This window comes from Eleginops maclovinus, chromosome 20 (assembly GCF_036324505.1).
Source record: "Eleginops maclovinus isolate JMC-PN-2008 ecotype Puerto Natales chromosome 20, JC_Emac_rtc_rv5, whole genome shotgun sequence".
Lineage (NCBI taxonomy): Eukaryota > Metazoa > Chordata > Actinopteri > Perciformes > Eleginopidae > Eleginops > Eleginops maclovinus.
The window spans coordinates 1,558,333-1,574,939 of NC_086368.1; the positions used below are offsets into that span (position 1 = coordinate 1,558,333).

The 16,607-nt window shown below is 39.8% G+C and overlaps 1 protein-coding gene across 2 annotated transcripts in view; it reads right to left on the minus strand.

Annotated features, from left to right (window-relative positions):
* Nucleotides 1-236: 236 nt before the first annotated feature.
* fhit (fragile histidine triad diadenosine triphosphatase) overlaps nucleotides 237-16,607 on the minus strand; it is a 330,004-nt gene continuing 313,633 nt past the window's right edge. For both annotated transcript variants that reach the window (XM_063911524.1, XM_063911525.1), the window contains one exon: nucleotides 237-449. In XM_063911524.1, the coding sequence (XP_063767594.1) occupies nucleotides 342-449 (108 nt within the window). In that variant the 3' untranslated portion in view covers nucleotides 237-341. The remainder of the gene's footprint in view (nucleotides 450-16,607) is intronic.

Consider the following 16,607-nt stretch of genomic DNA (forward strand, 5'->3'; position numbering starts at 1 on the left):
CTGGACAAATTGCTGGGATTTGCATTTTCAACCGCTTATGTCTGACCAATTGTTGAAAAGCATTTCTGTGCACATGACTTTTGTTCACAGTTTAAAGTCTGTTTGAGGTTTGGCCGTGTGAATGCAAACTAAACCTTCTGAAAAATGAAACAATGTAACAAACTGGCGTTTCTCTGGCACCAGAGAAGAGGAGTAGGTGTGAATGCGACATAAGACTCTTACATTTGCTTATCAGCGTCTAATATTCACTTGTTTATTTGCTCACAAACCAAAGTTTTGGACAGCTCATGGTTTCCATTCAGTTTTATTAGTATTTTTCAGGCTGCTTTTAAATATACCACTTAGGGATTCTCGAGCTGTTTCCTCAAATCTGAAGCTTCTGCGGCCATCTCCTCTTCTGATCTCCACTTGGAGGGACTGTCCTCATCTTCTCGGTCATGCTTGTGCAACTGCAAAAACCAACAGTGAAAAGGTACGGAGTCAGAACCATTCATCATTATGACCTCGTGAAACTGTGTGAAATGTCTCCCAGGCTAAAATGGCACACAATAAAACACAAATTGACATTGTTATGTTCAGCACATGATTGGTTCATCTAACTACGTAATAGCAATGAGTGATTGGTAGAGTAAAGAAGGTGTTAAGCTGTCTTAGAAAATGATAGGCAGGAGTACGCAAATGCATTTAGCTTGTTCTGTTAAGATAAGGCTTCAGGACGAACCTATCTCATCAGATCTAACTTCTCACACTCGTGTAGAGAGCTAAGTTTGGTCAGGGTTGTCCGGATACACAGGTCTGCAGGTAACAGGGCCTGGAGGGGCCTGAAGGAAATGGTCTTAAGCTATCTCACTCTGGATGACCAGAGGCAGAGGAGCATAGGTTAAGTGAATCAGGCCCTTGATGTTTTTAAAAAGATCCTTGAGTGGCTCACCATGTTGTCTGCACAGTTCAGGGCAGAGCGGGATAGATGCCCATACCACCTTTTCAGAGCCCCAATAAAGAATCATCTATAAGGGCTAAGAGGAATCTCTCCAGACCACTCACCCTAAGCAGAAAGGTAATTTCGTCCGTAAACGAAAGTGTCTTTGACTGTCTTGGAAAGCGCTCTGTAAATAATATTCCAAAGTGAGGTTATTCAGCTGATTTATAACAATAAACACATAATGCATTCTTTGGAGTTAAACGGGAGTGGCCACAGATGGGAAGTACATTTACTCAAGTAGCTACTGTACTTAAGTACAATTTTGAGATACTTGTACTTGAGCACTTCCATTGTATGCTACTTTGTACTACTACCACACTACAATTCAGAGGTTAGTGGTGTACTTTTACGCCACTATATTTACATGGTACATTTGCAGTAGTTTTGGATAGCACATTTGGATTAATGATGTGGAATATAATCAACACTTATAAGTAGGGATGTACCGATACATTGGTGAGACATCGGCATCAGCCGATGTTAGCCCTATTTACCACCATCGGTAAAATAAGGAGAAGTCGCATTAGTGTCGTTGTTTTTAAATCTGACGGACCAAATCTGAAGTCAGGGCATCATTTTAAAGGATTAGAACAGTGACTGTGGGTCTGCCGTAACTTTAAAGTTGTTCGGGGGGGGGTCTCTCTCCTCTGTGAGCTACGCATGCTGCAGGACTTCCTCCCCATGCAGTGGGTGTCTGGAGGATCGGTAAATTAAATCCATTCTTCAGTGTTCTTGGGAGGCCGTCTTTTATATTTGTGACTTTGTTATACTTGCAGCTACTCCCGTTAACTTCCAGAAACTTACTATGGCTCGCTCAACCTCTCTCTTGCGCTTACACATGCACACACGTATCCCCCACTCTCTCTCTTAAAGGGATAGGCTGCCGTCTGCATTGTGCTACCATTACAGGTTACAACGTAAAACATCGGCCATCGGTATCAGCAAAAATGTTATTCTTAACATCGGTATCGGCGTCGGCCGACATTTTTGCAATCGGTGCATCCCTACTTATAAGTCATTCAAACTAGCTGCACCTTTACCAGCTCTGAGAACACTTTAACGATCAATAATTATAAAACATATCAGAGATATTATTCTGAAATGGACCAATCAAACAATGACTACTTTTACTGTCGCTACTTTAAGTACATTTAGATGAGAGTACTTTCTACTTTCACTGGAGGAACATTTAGAATGCAGGACTTTTACTGTGACAGAGTATTCCTACACTCTGGTACTTCTACTTTACTCAAGTACAAGATCTGAGTACTTCTACTTTAACTCAAGTACCAGATCTGAGTACTTCTACTTTTACTCAAGTACAAGATCTGAGTACTTCTACTTTTACTCAAGTACAAGATCTGAGTACTTCTACTTTTACTCAAGTACAAGATCTGAGTACTTCTACTTTTACTCAAGTACAAGATCTGAGTACTTCTACTTTTACTCAGGAACAAGATCTGAGTACTTCTACTTTTACTCAAGTACAAGATCTGAGTACTTCTCCTTTTACTCAAGTACAAGATCTGAGTACTTCTACTTTAACTCAAGTACCAGATCTGAGTACTTCTACTTTTACTCAAATACAAGATCTGAGTACTTCTACTTTTACTCAAGTACAAGATCTGAGTACTTCTACTTTTACTCAGGAACAAGATCTGAGTACTTCTACTTTACTCAAGTACAATATCTGAGTACTTCTACTTTTACTCAGGAACAAGATCTGAGTACTTCTACTTTTACTCAAGTACAAGATCTGAGTACTTCTTGCACCTCTGCACTGTGGCCGACAGACTTCACAGCTTCTCCCCCCCGAACAAGTGCACTGACCCTGAAAGTCCGAATGATGAACAGTCAGTTCTATCTTGGGTGAACTCCTATTTCCTAACACAGTGAAACTATAGCATTAAAGATAAACACTAACATATCCCCCAGGTATAATACGCGACGCTCAGGTTATTACACGGTTGAAGCCATGCAAGGTGTAATTTAATCAGCTGTGACATTTCCCTCTCGCTTTACTTCAAAGAAAACCCAATACTGTCAGAAATAGAAGAAACAACCTTGTCTGTTTTATTATAGCGTATGTAATATTATGAACACTTTTTCAGCCCTCATATTTAGAAGAGACATTAAACCAATAAAACATGTTATTTTTCTCTTTAATCAATACAATAGTTATCTTAGGACAGGCTGCAATGAACTTTTAAGATAGTTTGTACTTTTGTAGCATATTATGGTAGCTAATTACCTGCAAAACCGTTCCCTAAAAGCACAGTTTGTCTATCCTTATAGTGGCACGTACGAGGATAAGATAAGAGGTCATTTATTGATCCCAAATTGGGATTTTTTCTTTTGCAGAGGCTTAAAACAAATCAAGGCATTGCATATAATTACAAATAAAAAGAGTAGAAATAAACAATTCTAAAACAGAAACATCTCAAAATACAAATAAACCGGCATTAGAGAGTAAATAAATATACAGTTAATATAAAGAATCAATAAACTGTCAAATAAAACACTGTTGAAGGGCCAATTGTCAGTTAACACAACATAAAGCAGGATATCATTTACATTTAGTGTACAAGGAATGGAATATTAAGTTAAACATGCTGGTTTTCGTGCATTTTTTAAATCCATATTTGTATGATTATTAAACTAGAGAAATGGTAATAAAAAAGAGAAAGTTGGTTTTGCATCTGGAGAAGCCCCAGAGGCCACTCCGCTCGCAGCTGAGCTGATGTCCAAACATTTGCTGTGCTTTGTGTGTGTGTGTGTGTGTGTGTGTGTGTGTGTGTGTGTGTGTGTGTGTGTGTGTGTGTGTGTGTGTGTGTGTGTGTGTGTTAAAGCTCTTTAGTGCAGCTCCTCTTCATTTGCAGAGCTGCAGCATGAAACAGAGCTGCTCTCTGTGACAGTGGTGAACATGTCAGTGCATATTAATGCTGTGCGTGTGTCTTCATCTACTGCTGGCTAAAGCAACAATGGGGGGGCGGCGGCGGTCAGGCTCTCAGGCACTGCAACCATTTACTAATTTCAGCAATTGGATGGATGGATGGATTGATAGATTTTCAAATGTTAAAATCGAATTATTATCAGTAAAGTGTAATCTTATCTAGTCACTTTGTTCTACCCTTTGTTTAAAAAAAGTTTTAATCTGCAAATTAAGTTAAAATTTGATTATTTGTATGAGTTAAAATCGCACTTCTATTAGATTTATTGTTCCCCCTTTTGGATGGTTTAATATTGATTTAATTTTCAAGAAATGCTGCTACAGTTGTACATTACAGAGGGGAAATCAATTGAAGTGACACAGATGGTGGCCTGTTCCCTGAATGCTGCAACTATCCCACAGGATGACATGTACACTGTTTAAACACATTTACAGCCATTATTCCAGTTTAGCAACACAAATATTTGTATACTTGTTTGTTAGGTTTGAAGGTGAGATATTATGCTCTCTTTCAGGTTCATACTTTATTTTTGGGCTTTATAGAAAACAACTTAATTTTTTGCGATACAGTCCATTGCTGCAGCGCCACTCTTCATTTTTAAATAGATGATACTTTAGTTGTTTTCATTCTATCGTACTACAGTATGGAGTTCAGATCAAAATATATCTGTCCTCCATCATTTTATTACATTTGGTCATTAAGCAAATGACTAGCATGGTTTTGCCTGTTTTAAGCACATTTACTTCACCTTACGTCTCTCTCCTGCTGACCATTTTCCAAAACATCCCGGAGTTTCAAAGATTTTTGCTATTAAAGGGGTAATAGATGGGTATTAACACACCTATTAAAAACATAGTATTTCTGCTTTAATTAAGGAAATGTTACACTGACAGTAGCATTGCCTTCAATGACATTGAAGCCCCATTAAATAAGTCAGCCTGAGGTTTGATGAACAAAGTTCAGAATGGCCAGCATACAGACGTCTTCACTTTACAGAGCACTAAGAAATAAAGAGCTTTTTGAACAATAAAGCATGGAAACATGTCACAGTAATGGGAACCTGAAAATGATCAGAATAAGGCCATTTAATCTTAAAAGTTCACATTCTCCCAAACAACGGGCAGAAATTAAAGAGGTGCTGCAACACAGGCAGCAAGAGAAACATAAAGACGCTTCTGAACATTAAAGCATGGAGACGTTTCACAGGAGGGGCACAACATACTGATATACTGTATACCTGACCATCAGCAGGAGAGGACTCTTTAAAGTAGAGACACTACATACTGATATATACCTGACCATCAGCAGGAGAGGACTCTTTAAAGTAGAGACACTACATACTGATATATACCTGACCATCAGCAGGAGAGTACTCTTTAAAGTAGAGACACTACATACTGATATACACCTGACCATCAGCAGGAGAGGACTCTTTAAAGTAGAGACACTACATACTGATATATACCTGACCATCAGCAGGAGAGGACTCTTTAAAGTAGAGACACTACATACTGATATATACCTGACCATCAGCAGGAGAGTACTCTTTAAAGTAGAGACACTACATACTGATATACACCTGACCATCAGCAGGAGAGGACTCTTTAAAGTAGAGACACTACATACTGATATATACCTGACCATCAGCAGGAGAGGACTCTTTAAAGTAGAGACACTACATACTGATATACACCTGAACATCAGCAGGAGAGGACTCTTTAAAGTAGAGACACTACATACTGATATATACCTGACCATCAGCAGGAGAGGACTCTTTAAAGTAGAGACACTACATACTGATATATACCTGACCATCAGCAGGAGAGGACTCTTTAAAGTAGAGACACTACATACTGATATACACCTGAACATCAGCAGGAGAGGACTCTTTAAAGTAGAGACACTAGATACTGATATACACCTGAACATCAGCAGGAGAGGACTCTTTAAAGTAGAGACACTAGATACTGATATACACCTGAACATCAGCAGGAGAGGACTCTTTAAAGTAGAGACACTAGATACTGATATACACCTGAACATCAGCAGGAGAGGACTCTTTAAAGTAGAAACACTACATACTGATATACACCTGAACATCAGCAGGAGAGGACTCTTTAAAGTAGAGACACTACATACTGATATACACCTGAACATCAGCAGGAGAGGACTCTTTAAAGTAGAGACACTACATACTGATACATACCTGAACATCAGCAGGAGAGGACTCTTTAAAGTAGAAACACTACATACTGATATACACCTGAACATCAGCAGGAGAGGACTCTTTAAAGTAGAGACACTACATACTGATATACACCTGAACATCAGCAGGAGAGGACTCTTTAAAGTAGAGACACTACATACTGATACATACCTGAACATCAGCAGGAGAGGACTCTTTAAAGTAGAGACACTACATACTGATATACACCTGAACATCAGCAGGAGAGGACTCTTTAAAGTAGAGACATTACATACTGATATACACCTGAACATCAGCAGGAGAGGACTCTTTAAAGTAGAGACACTACATACTGATATACACCTGAACATCAGCAGGAGAGGACTCTTTAAAGTAGAGACACTACATACTGATATACACCTGAACATCAGCAGGAGAGGACTCTTTAAAGTAGAGACACTACATACTGATATATACCTGACCATCAGCAGGAGAGGACTCTTTAAAGTAGAGACACTACATACTGATATATACCTGACCATCAGCAGGAGAGTACTCTTTAAAGTAGAGACACTACATACTGATATATACCTGACCATCAGCAGGAGAGGACTCTTTAAAGTAGAGACACTACATACTGATATACACCTGAACATCAGCAGGAGAGGACTCTTTAAAGTAGAGACACTACATACTGATATATACCTGACCATCAGCAGGAGAGGACTCTTTAAAGTAGAGACACTACATACTGATATATACCTGACCATCAGCAGGAGAGGACTCTTTAAAGTAGAGACACTACATACTGATATACACCTGAACATCAGCAGGAGAGGACTCTTTAAAGTAGAGACACTAGATACTGATATACACCTGAACATCAGCAGGAGAGGACTCTTTAAAGTAGAGACACTAGATACTGATATACACCTGAACATCAGCAGGAGAGGACTCTTTAAAGTAGAGACACTAGATACTGATATACACCTGAACATCAGCAGGAGAGGACTCTTTAAAGTAGAAACACTACATACTGATATACACCTGAACATCAGCAGGAGAGGACTCTTTAAAGTAGAGACACTACATACTGATATACACCTGAACATCAGCAGGAGAGGACTCTTTAAAGTAGAGACACTACATACTGATACATACCTGAACATCAGCAGGAGAGGACTCTTTAAAGTAGAAACACTACATACTGATATACACCTGAACATCAGCAGGAGAGGACTCTTTAAAGTAGAGACACTACATACTGATATACACCTGAACATCAGCAGGAGAGGACTCTTTAAAGTAGAGACACTACATACTGATACATACCTGAACATCAGCAGGAGAGGACTCTTTAAAGTAGAGACACTACATACTGATATACACCTGAACATCAGCAGGAGAGGACTCTTTAAAGTAGAGACATTACATACTGATATACACCTGAACATCAGCAGGAGAGGACTCTTTAAAGTAGAGACACTACATACTGATATACACCTGAACATCAGCAGGAGAGGACTCTTTAAAGTAGAGACACTACATACTGATATACACCTGAACATCAGCAGGAGAGGACTCTTTAAAGTAGAAACACTACATACTGATATACACCTGGACATCAGCAGGAGAGGACTCTTTAAAGTAGAGACTCTACATACTGATATACACCTGAACATCAGCAGGAGAGGACTCTTTAAAGTAGAGACACTACATACTGATATACACCTGACCATCAGCAGGAGAGGACTATTTAAAGTAGAGACACTACATACTGATATACACCTGGACATCAGCAGGAGAGGACTCTTTAAAGTAGAGACACTACATACTGATATACACCTGAACATCAGCAGGAGAGGACTCTTTAAAGTAGAGACACTACATACTGATATACACCTGAACATCAGCAGGAGAGGACTCTTTAAAGTAGAAACACTACATACTGATATACACCTGGACATCAGCAGGAGAGGACTCTTTAAAGTAGAGACTCTACATACTGATATACACCTGAACATCAGCAGGAGAGGACTCTTTAAAGTAGAGACACTACATACTGATATATACCTGACCATCAGCAGGAGAGGACTATTTAAAGTAGAGACACTACATACTGATATACACCTGGACATCAGCAGGAGAGGACTCTTTAAAGTAGAGACACTACATACTGATATACACCTGAACATCACAGGAGAGGACTCTTTAAAGTAGAGACGCTACATACTGATACACACCTGAACATCAGCAGGAGAGGACTCTTTAAAGTAGAGACACTACATACTGATATATACCTGAACATCAGCAGGAGAGGACTCTTTAAAGTAGAGACACTACATACTGATATACACCTGAACATCAGCAGGAGAGGACTCTTTAAAGTAGAGACACTACATACTGATATACACCTGGACATCAGCAGAATATGTAAAAACGTTTTCATCTATTGTGTGCGAATGTGCACTTGGTGCTTTTAGGGTTGAAAAAACAACAATTACAATGCTAAAAATGATAATGCTTAACAGGATTAATCTTAGTTTTTTATTTGTTGACGAGATGGTCGCCCAACATTTGTTAAATAGCGTTAAACAGAAAGGACAGCTGAGGCTGGTGGGAAATTATTGGACCAAGTGAGATTTATAGAAGGTGATGGCTCTAGATGAAAAGTTAAGGGATCAAAAGGCATCACAGCCAGAGGGAAACCAAATGTTTGTTCCCAATTTCATAACATTGTTTTTTAATGATTTATCAGGGTGCTTTCCACCATTATTATTCATTTTAGCTGTAGGAGAGTGGGAAGGAAAGGGATGACATGCATCAAAAGCCTGCGGGTTTTATCTAATTCTATCTAATTGGGGATGAGATGTTTCACTTTCACAAAAAAATCTAAAAAGTCATAAGGACAGATCCTCTGGGGTCCAGCATTCATTGGAAACCATCTAGTAGTCAAACGCAAAGTTACCAAATCTACCACACCATATACCACCACACCAAATTCTCTAAGCAGATACAAATAGAGTGGCAACAAAACACTTGTTTACTGTCTCTGCTGTGACAGGAGGGAAAGCGATCTGACCTACCTCCCAACTGTCTTTTGGACCCAAAAGCTATTTTAATTTAATTTAAAACACTGTTCTTTCTGCTCTTATAAACCAATGAGGGGTTGAGTGACTTCATTTATCAAAGGTTTAGGTTACTAGCTTATTCTGTCAGACCTCCAAAATGCCACAAAAAGTATACAGTTTCAAAATACTTTAATATCTAATAAGCAACATTTTTATGAATGTATGAATGAGTGTTGTATGAATTATTTGTTTAAAATGTATTTAAATGTAAATGTGTTGATTCATTTGGTTTGAAGTTAGGGCTGAATACTGGGTCATACCGAATGAACACACAATATGAACTGTATGTGATTGAATGTATACATTCAAAGTCAGTGATCGGAAAGCTACTTCCAAAATGTAATACAGTACATATGACTTATTGCTGTCTTTTTAGAGTAATGAGTTACATTACATTATTACTGTCTGAACTGTAATGCGTTACACTACTTTGTGTTACTTTGAGTTACTTTCACCATAAATAACCTCTAAAGTAGGGCTTTAAATGCTGAAATGTAGTTTATTGCAGCTCATTAATTAAGGCTATCTATCAGTACATGCTGAACATTAGGAAAAGAGCTAGAAATTAAACTCATGCTCCGTTTAAGTGGGCTGAATAATATGTGATACCGGTAACATTACGTCTCTGTGTGTTATTACTAACATGTTAGTGGAGCCTCTGCACGGCCCTGTGACCTGCTGTATATCAACGAGTCTCTATTCAACGTTAGCTCACCTGGTCATTGGTGTGTTAACGGGGATTTGGCTGACAAGCTTTCTAAAAGCCGGCGACTCCACAGAGGACAGAGGCTGCAGATCTTCAACACTCTGCCACGAGTCTCTGAACTTCTCGGGGTTCAAGAGGCAGACCCAGAGAAAGTTACCTTCTGTTGCTTCGGCCTGCGCGCACTCCTGTCTGTTTCTTTTCTTTTCTCTGAGCCTGCAGCTCTGCATTGTGAGCCTGCAGCTCTGCATTGTGAGCCTGCAGCTCTGCATTGTGAGCCTGCAGCTCTGCATTGTGAGCCTGCAGCTCTGCATTGTGAATCTGTTTCTGCAGCCCTCTTAACCAATAGTAAACAGGCTTACTGAGTTACTATTCTACCCTCACAATTATTTCTCTGGTGTCGGAATGTCTCTTGATGTTTGTGATTTCTTAGAAACAAAACACATCATTTCGGGTTAAAATGTGTTGTAACTGCGTTACTGAGAATTGTAACAGGTATTATATTACCCACATTTCAGAAGTAATGCATTATATTACTGCGTTACAGCAAAAAGTAATACATTACTGTAACCCTGTTACTTTTGTAACGCGTTACACCCAACTCTGTTCAAAGTGCACTTGCCAAACTCAATTAAAATTGAGTTATGATAAACCAGCGGTTCCCAAACTTTTTTTGCGGCACATCCCCTTCTACGTCCCAACCGGGTTGACGCACCCCCCCAAAAAACGCAAAAAAAACCAAAGCTTTATTTTATCGCCTTATAAATAACTTTGTCATGAGACGTTCCACTTGACGGTTTCCCTGATTTCAGCCAGTTAATCATATTTGAAAGAACAAATGAAACGAGTTGGCGCACATATATCCTAGGCTACAGTGAAATGTAGAAGACGACAGCGGCTGTCTTCTTCTACGTTTCTATCAAAAACTAATAAATTATAGTTGTTTTATTTAAAATAAAAGGAATTACAAAGGAAATGTTTATTGTTCCTGTTTTTTATTGTAGCCCATGGAAAAATCCCACTTAAAAAACAACACTGTTTAATATTTTTACACCAGACCACCATTACATGGCTCATCTCGCGCACCCCCTGGTGGCAGCTCGCGCACCCCCACACTTTGGGAATGCCTGTGATAAACTATGATTATTATTCAGCCAATCCCGAAAAATTACAACCTCTGTTGTTGTATTTTTATTTTCCGTTGTCAGCTTCTGCAAACATCACCTGCCTAATGCAGGGCCAAACTGTACGTCGAGTGAGCCATAAAACACTGCAGAGAGATTTAGAAGAACTGGATTCTGTACAAATCTGGAGCAGCTGATTGTACAGCTCTTTCAAAACATGCTCCTTAAAGTGGAGGAGGAAATGTCAGGCAGGAGGGAGAGAAAGAAATTGCACTTGATTAACCTATGGCAACCCCATTTTCTCCTGTGGAGAGTGGGTGTTGGACGGCACACTGGCCGCAACCCCATACGTCAGACAGGACACGCTTTCATTAAACAGCGACCCCGTAGGGTGACCGGGAGGGTGTCCTAACCTCTGTGCCATTCACATCCACAGAACAGATAATGAGCCCCCCATAGGTACTGCAGCCTGCATCCTCATGGACACAGATGCTGAGAGCCAGTAGCAGAAGGGCTCTGCAGGAGTCCTGACTGGGACCATACAGGGTTACCACCACAGCGTGTCCATCCCACTACCCCTGAGGAATTCCATTGTCCTGGTTGTGAGAATAATCAATATATCAAATGTTACTATGTGTTTTATTATGTCATTTGTTTAGCCATATAATATGTTTTGATGGGATGTTATTTGAGTACTGATACCAGTATCGTGTATCGGTCCAATACTGTCCTCCGACCCACCTGAACCTGATACCACTTTACGGCAATGTGACGTCAACCTCTCGTTAGTTGAGCTAGAAAATAAGGGATTAAGTCATCTTCTCACTGTACTGGAGCTGGGGTATGAGATTCCCAGCCGTCACCACCTTACAGAAACCGTATTACCAAAGCTGCATGACTTTGTTGAAATGCACATCAACAGACTGTTGTCTAATGAGGTGTAAGAGTGGTGCAGTATGTCAATTAGAGCCAGACAGAGCATGAATAAACCAAGAAAGTAGAAATAGTTAGAAACACTCAATTGATTGCTGATTTTGTGGGGCGTTTTTACTGTATAGCTTGGGTGTGTTCCAGTTGTTCAATACTGCTCTCCAAGAACCCGTCTTCCTCTCACCGTTTCTGATCACTGTGATCTGATCACTCTCTACTCAATGCAGAATCTATATTAAGCAGCTCACTGTTCTCCTGTCTGCATTGATGTTCTGATAGCCTCTCAGAATAATCCGTGGCAGCGTCTCTCTTTACTTTGACGGCGCAGTGAGCTTTGTAACTTTGTAGATACATTTTCTGAAGGTAAAGAACGCTGCTAATTAATGAGACAATTGTCGTCTGGCCTAACATAAACTGGCTGACTGTCTAAATGGGTTAGAGAAAGACACAGCACATAAACACACTGAGAACATTTCAAAACTTGACAGATGTTCTCATGTCTTAAAAGAAGCGGCTGCCAATAAAAATAACTTTTTATATCTGCTTACTTCAAGGTAGCAGTAAATCTAAAGTTATGGTAAGTAAAAACTAAACTTTGATTATTAGATCTTTATTGTCAAGTCTGTTTTCTGGACGTTTTCATTTGTCTAAATTAATCTGGTTTTATGTTGAATGTGACCTCCACACACCACCCTGAAATTCAAAGGTATGTTGTGCGAAGACTTAGAGAACAGAAGTGACGGCCTGACAGGTCAGCACATCACATGGCTGCTGAGATGAACTGCTAATGATGACGGTGGGCTCCTGACTCTTTCTCTAGAGGCCCCCCACCATGATGTGATGGTGATTATATGGCTCACAAAACACATAGCTGTGTTTGCATGGAAAAAGCACATGATGTGCATTGTCCCATAAGGATGAATTTGTGTGATGCATTGACCTTAAGAATCAGGATGACATTTGCACACAATCACACCATTCTGTATATGAGGACATCCCCTGTGCTGTGGTGCAGGCTGTTCAAACTAATGTAACATATTCTGCTCCACCAATGGTTAGGGTCTAAGGAGACTGCCCATCCACAAAACAACAGCATCAGTCGTTTCAGCAAATATCCAGACACAGGAAGTGTGTGTGACCTTCCACAGTATGGACAATATGTTGCACTCCATGTGCAATGTACATTTGTAATATAACCTGCATAATTTGGATATAACAGCCATTTGTAATATATATATCTATATATATATAGATATATATATAGAGAGAGAGAGAGAGAGAGAGAGAGAGAGAGAGAGAGAGAGAGAGAGAGAGAGAGAGAGAGAGAGAGAGAGAGAGAGAGAGTGTATGTATATATAATAATGTATGTATATATATATAGGCTACCCTAACTGTACAGGACACTGGACAAACAAGTAGGGGTGGGCGATATACCGGTATGATAGTAAAAACCGGTATTGTGCTGCGCCATGATATGAATTTTGAGATATCGTTGATACCGCGGTATTCATAAATTCATAAATTGGCGTTCATATTGGGTCGCATTGTCCAACATTCTTTGTCTTCTGAAGTATATTCAAACGGGCTTCGGAAGATTAACCTAACAACAGATCTCCGCTGGATTAATGAATGCCTGGACGTGTTCCTAAACAGCCCGTCTGTTCCTAAAACAGCTGTGCACAGAGTTCTCCTGCACCTAATTTCCATACAAAAACGCTCCACGAGCTCCTTATAAGGGCATGCAAGACGTGTGAACAATCCAGACTCCACAGGCAACGCGAAAGCAACTTTAAACGATCAAAATCATGACATTATTTTAGGACATCACGATGTCTAGTAGAATCATGAATGTAGATGTGAAACGGAATTTTTAATCCGCGATAAGCATAATAGCGTGTTTAGAACAAAGTTTTGGAAATCTTTTCCCCCGTGACTGATTTCGTAACTTCTAGCAAGCAGGGGCATGAACCAAAATGTACACTGAAACTAAATGATTCCGGGGATGAGGGTCTGGGGAATTTTGAGGCACGGTCTAGGATCAGCTGAGATCCTGAGATTCCTGAGACAGGAAACTAAGCTTGTTTTTTTAGCACTCCAGAAACATCTGAATTGTAAGGAATCCAACCAACTTTACAATGTCTAGCATGTCAAGTAACAACTGCGACCCAGTGTGTGTTAAGAAGTGCGTTTTTATTGGCCAAAATGTGTACCCACCCTGTGAGGATTAAAGGCAGTTGGTGTCTAATTAAGGCCCCAATTTTTAACGAACTCTGTGTTATTCCCATTTGTTTTTCTCCTTCCCTGCATTTCACAGGGAATCATCGGACAATTCTCTCCACTTTTCCACAAATATCTGGCAACAGTTTTTTCTTTTCTCACAGATTTAAATTTCCAAATGAGATACACTGTGAAAAACAAATGAAAGATCACTGTTGCCAAGTTGCACTTTTGTATCTCTCAGTCACGCACACACACACACACACACACACACACACACACACACACACACACACACACACACACACACACACACACACACACACACACACACACACACACACACACACACACACACACACAAACACTGTGAGTCACTCACTCACTGAGCCTGGCTTGTAGCACACTATCCTCTCTGAGTGACTTCACTCAGCTGTTTTGCTGAGAATGCTGGGTATGAGGTGGTGTTGTTCTCAACCCCGTGTTAACCCGTTGCACTTTACATCTGCATAACAGTATGAGATGTTTTAGAGATGGCGCTTATACATACTGAAGCAGTACTTAAGGCTGTGTGGGCGAGCAGGTTGGTATGAATATAACACCTGCATTATATAAAGTCTCCAAATTCTGCCTATTGTTTCAGGAGGAGCGTTCACGGTCACAGTGCCTTAAAGTTTCACTTCACTTTCTCAACTTATTGCACTCATCTTTTATTTCACTTTTCTGCTCAACTCCCAAATGTTTTACAAGCATGGCTGAAATGACACGATACCAGTGAATACTGCACAACATGATCATATTCAAACAAGGTCTCATCAGAAAGCTAATCTTTCAAAAAGTAGAAGCTCCAAAACATTTGAACATTGAAGGCCTCAATTTATTATACTAGCCAAATAGCTGCTACTGCAATAATCATTTTGGAAATACTTGTAAATATTCTCTTATCATCGGTTTGACATTTTCTCAATCAGAATAAGAGGAGAGATTCTTAGGCTTTCATGGTTCGGGCCAGCTTATAACCAATTTCTAAAAAGAAAATATAAGACTTTGACAGTTAAAGCACTGACTAACATAAAACCATAAATTATTAAGACATTGTTGAGAGGAATATATTGGCTGAACCCAGGGTGAGAATGGAAATACTTTGTGCATTTTTAATAGCTATAGCCACAGCCATACAGCTAACAAGGTCAATACCTTTCCAATATATGTTTGTTTTCTGGTAGGGTTAGGATTAGAGTTTAGTGAAACATCGTGCTCATGGTTAATAATCCAGTTTGAGAATCAAAAAGGAGGTCAATATTTATATCCAATGTCCAAACTGACTGTATAAACTCATTGTGTCACCGCACCTCCTGTGTTTTCTAAATGTCTTGAACATAAACGCAGAATTAAAATCATGTTCTTTTACAGTTTGGCTCCAGGCCATATCAGTTTTATATGTTGTATTAATAGCTGATATTATTGTAAAGCTGTTCCCTCAAACTAATATATCTGTATGATAGCAGTGTGCCCAACTTTTCCTCCAACATATATTCTCGGAGAATGGCCTACCTTATTGTGTTAGTTATGGTCATATGCTCGGGGTCCTGAGGGCTGTATTTATTCATCTGAAACTAACAACTGAACAGTTTGCACACAAGTACCACAAATTGACCTTTAATAGACCAGAAAAGCCAAGTTTGCCACACATTAAGACCGTGATGAAGAAAGCCCAAAGAGTGCCTATTAAGACTGACACATGAGTTGACGTTCATTTTCTACAATGGCATGCTTGAATAACTGTCATGATTGCAACACAGCATAAACACCAGATGTCAGAACAGATGAGGTTTTTCCCCAAAGAAAGACAAATGTGTGAAATTGTGGATGAATTTAAGACTGAGAGATGCAGCTGTCTGTTTGTGTTTCTTCTTTATCGGTAATGATCTCCACCAGGAGAGCACCGCCACCTCTAAGTGACGGACGTCTGAGCAGGAGGGATTTTATCAGAGCACCAACAGCATCTGATGTGGCAAAAATTCTGCCATCAATAAGCAGCACAAAAACCCTGACTGCATTTCCCCTGTGGAGAGAAAATATGCAAAAGTCTCCTGACAGATACTGTGTCGGAACAAAATGCAGGTGTGTGATTTTTGGCTGTGTGGGCATCAAAGAAGCCCACAGAAAACCATCTTATGCCAATTTGACCTTGGCCTGTCAGATCTGAAAAAGCTCCATGTAAACAAGGAGCTGTGGGTCTGAAGTCATCGGGAGGCGGAACAAAATATCTCCAGAGACTTTTAAACTACACAACATGCAAAATGTTTAGTGGTAGTTAACCAGAGGAAGCACATGTTTACAGAGAGGGACCAATGCATTCATTTAGTGATCACATTACAAAC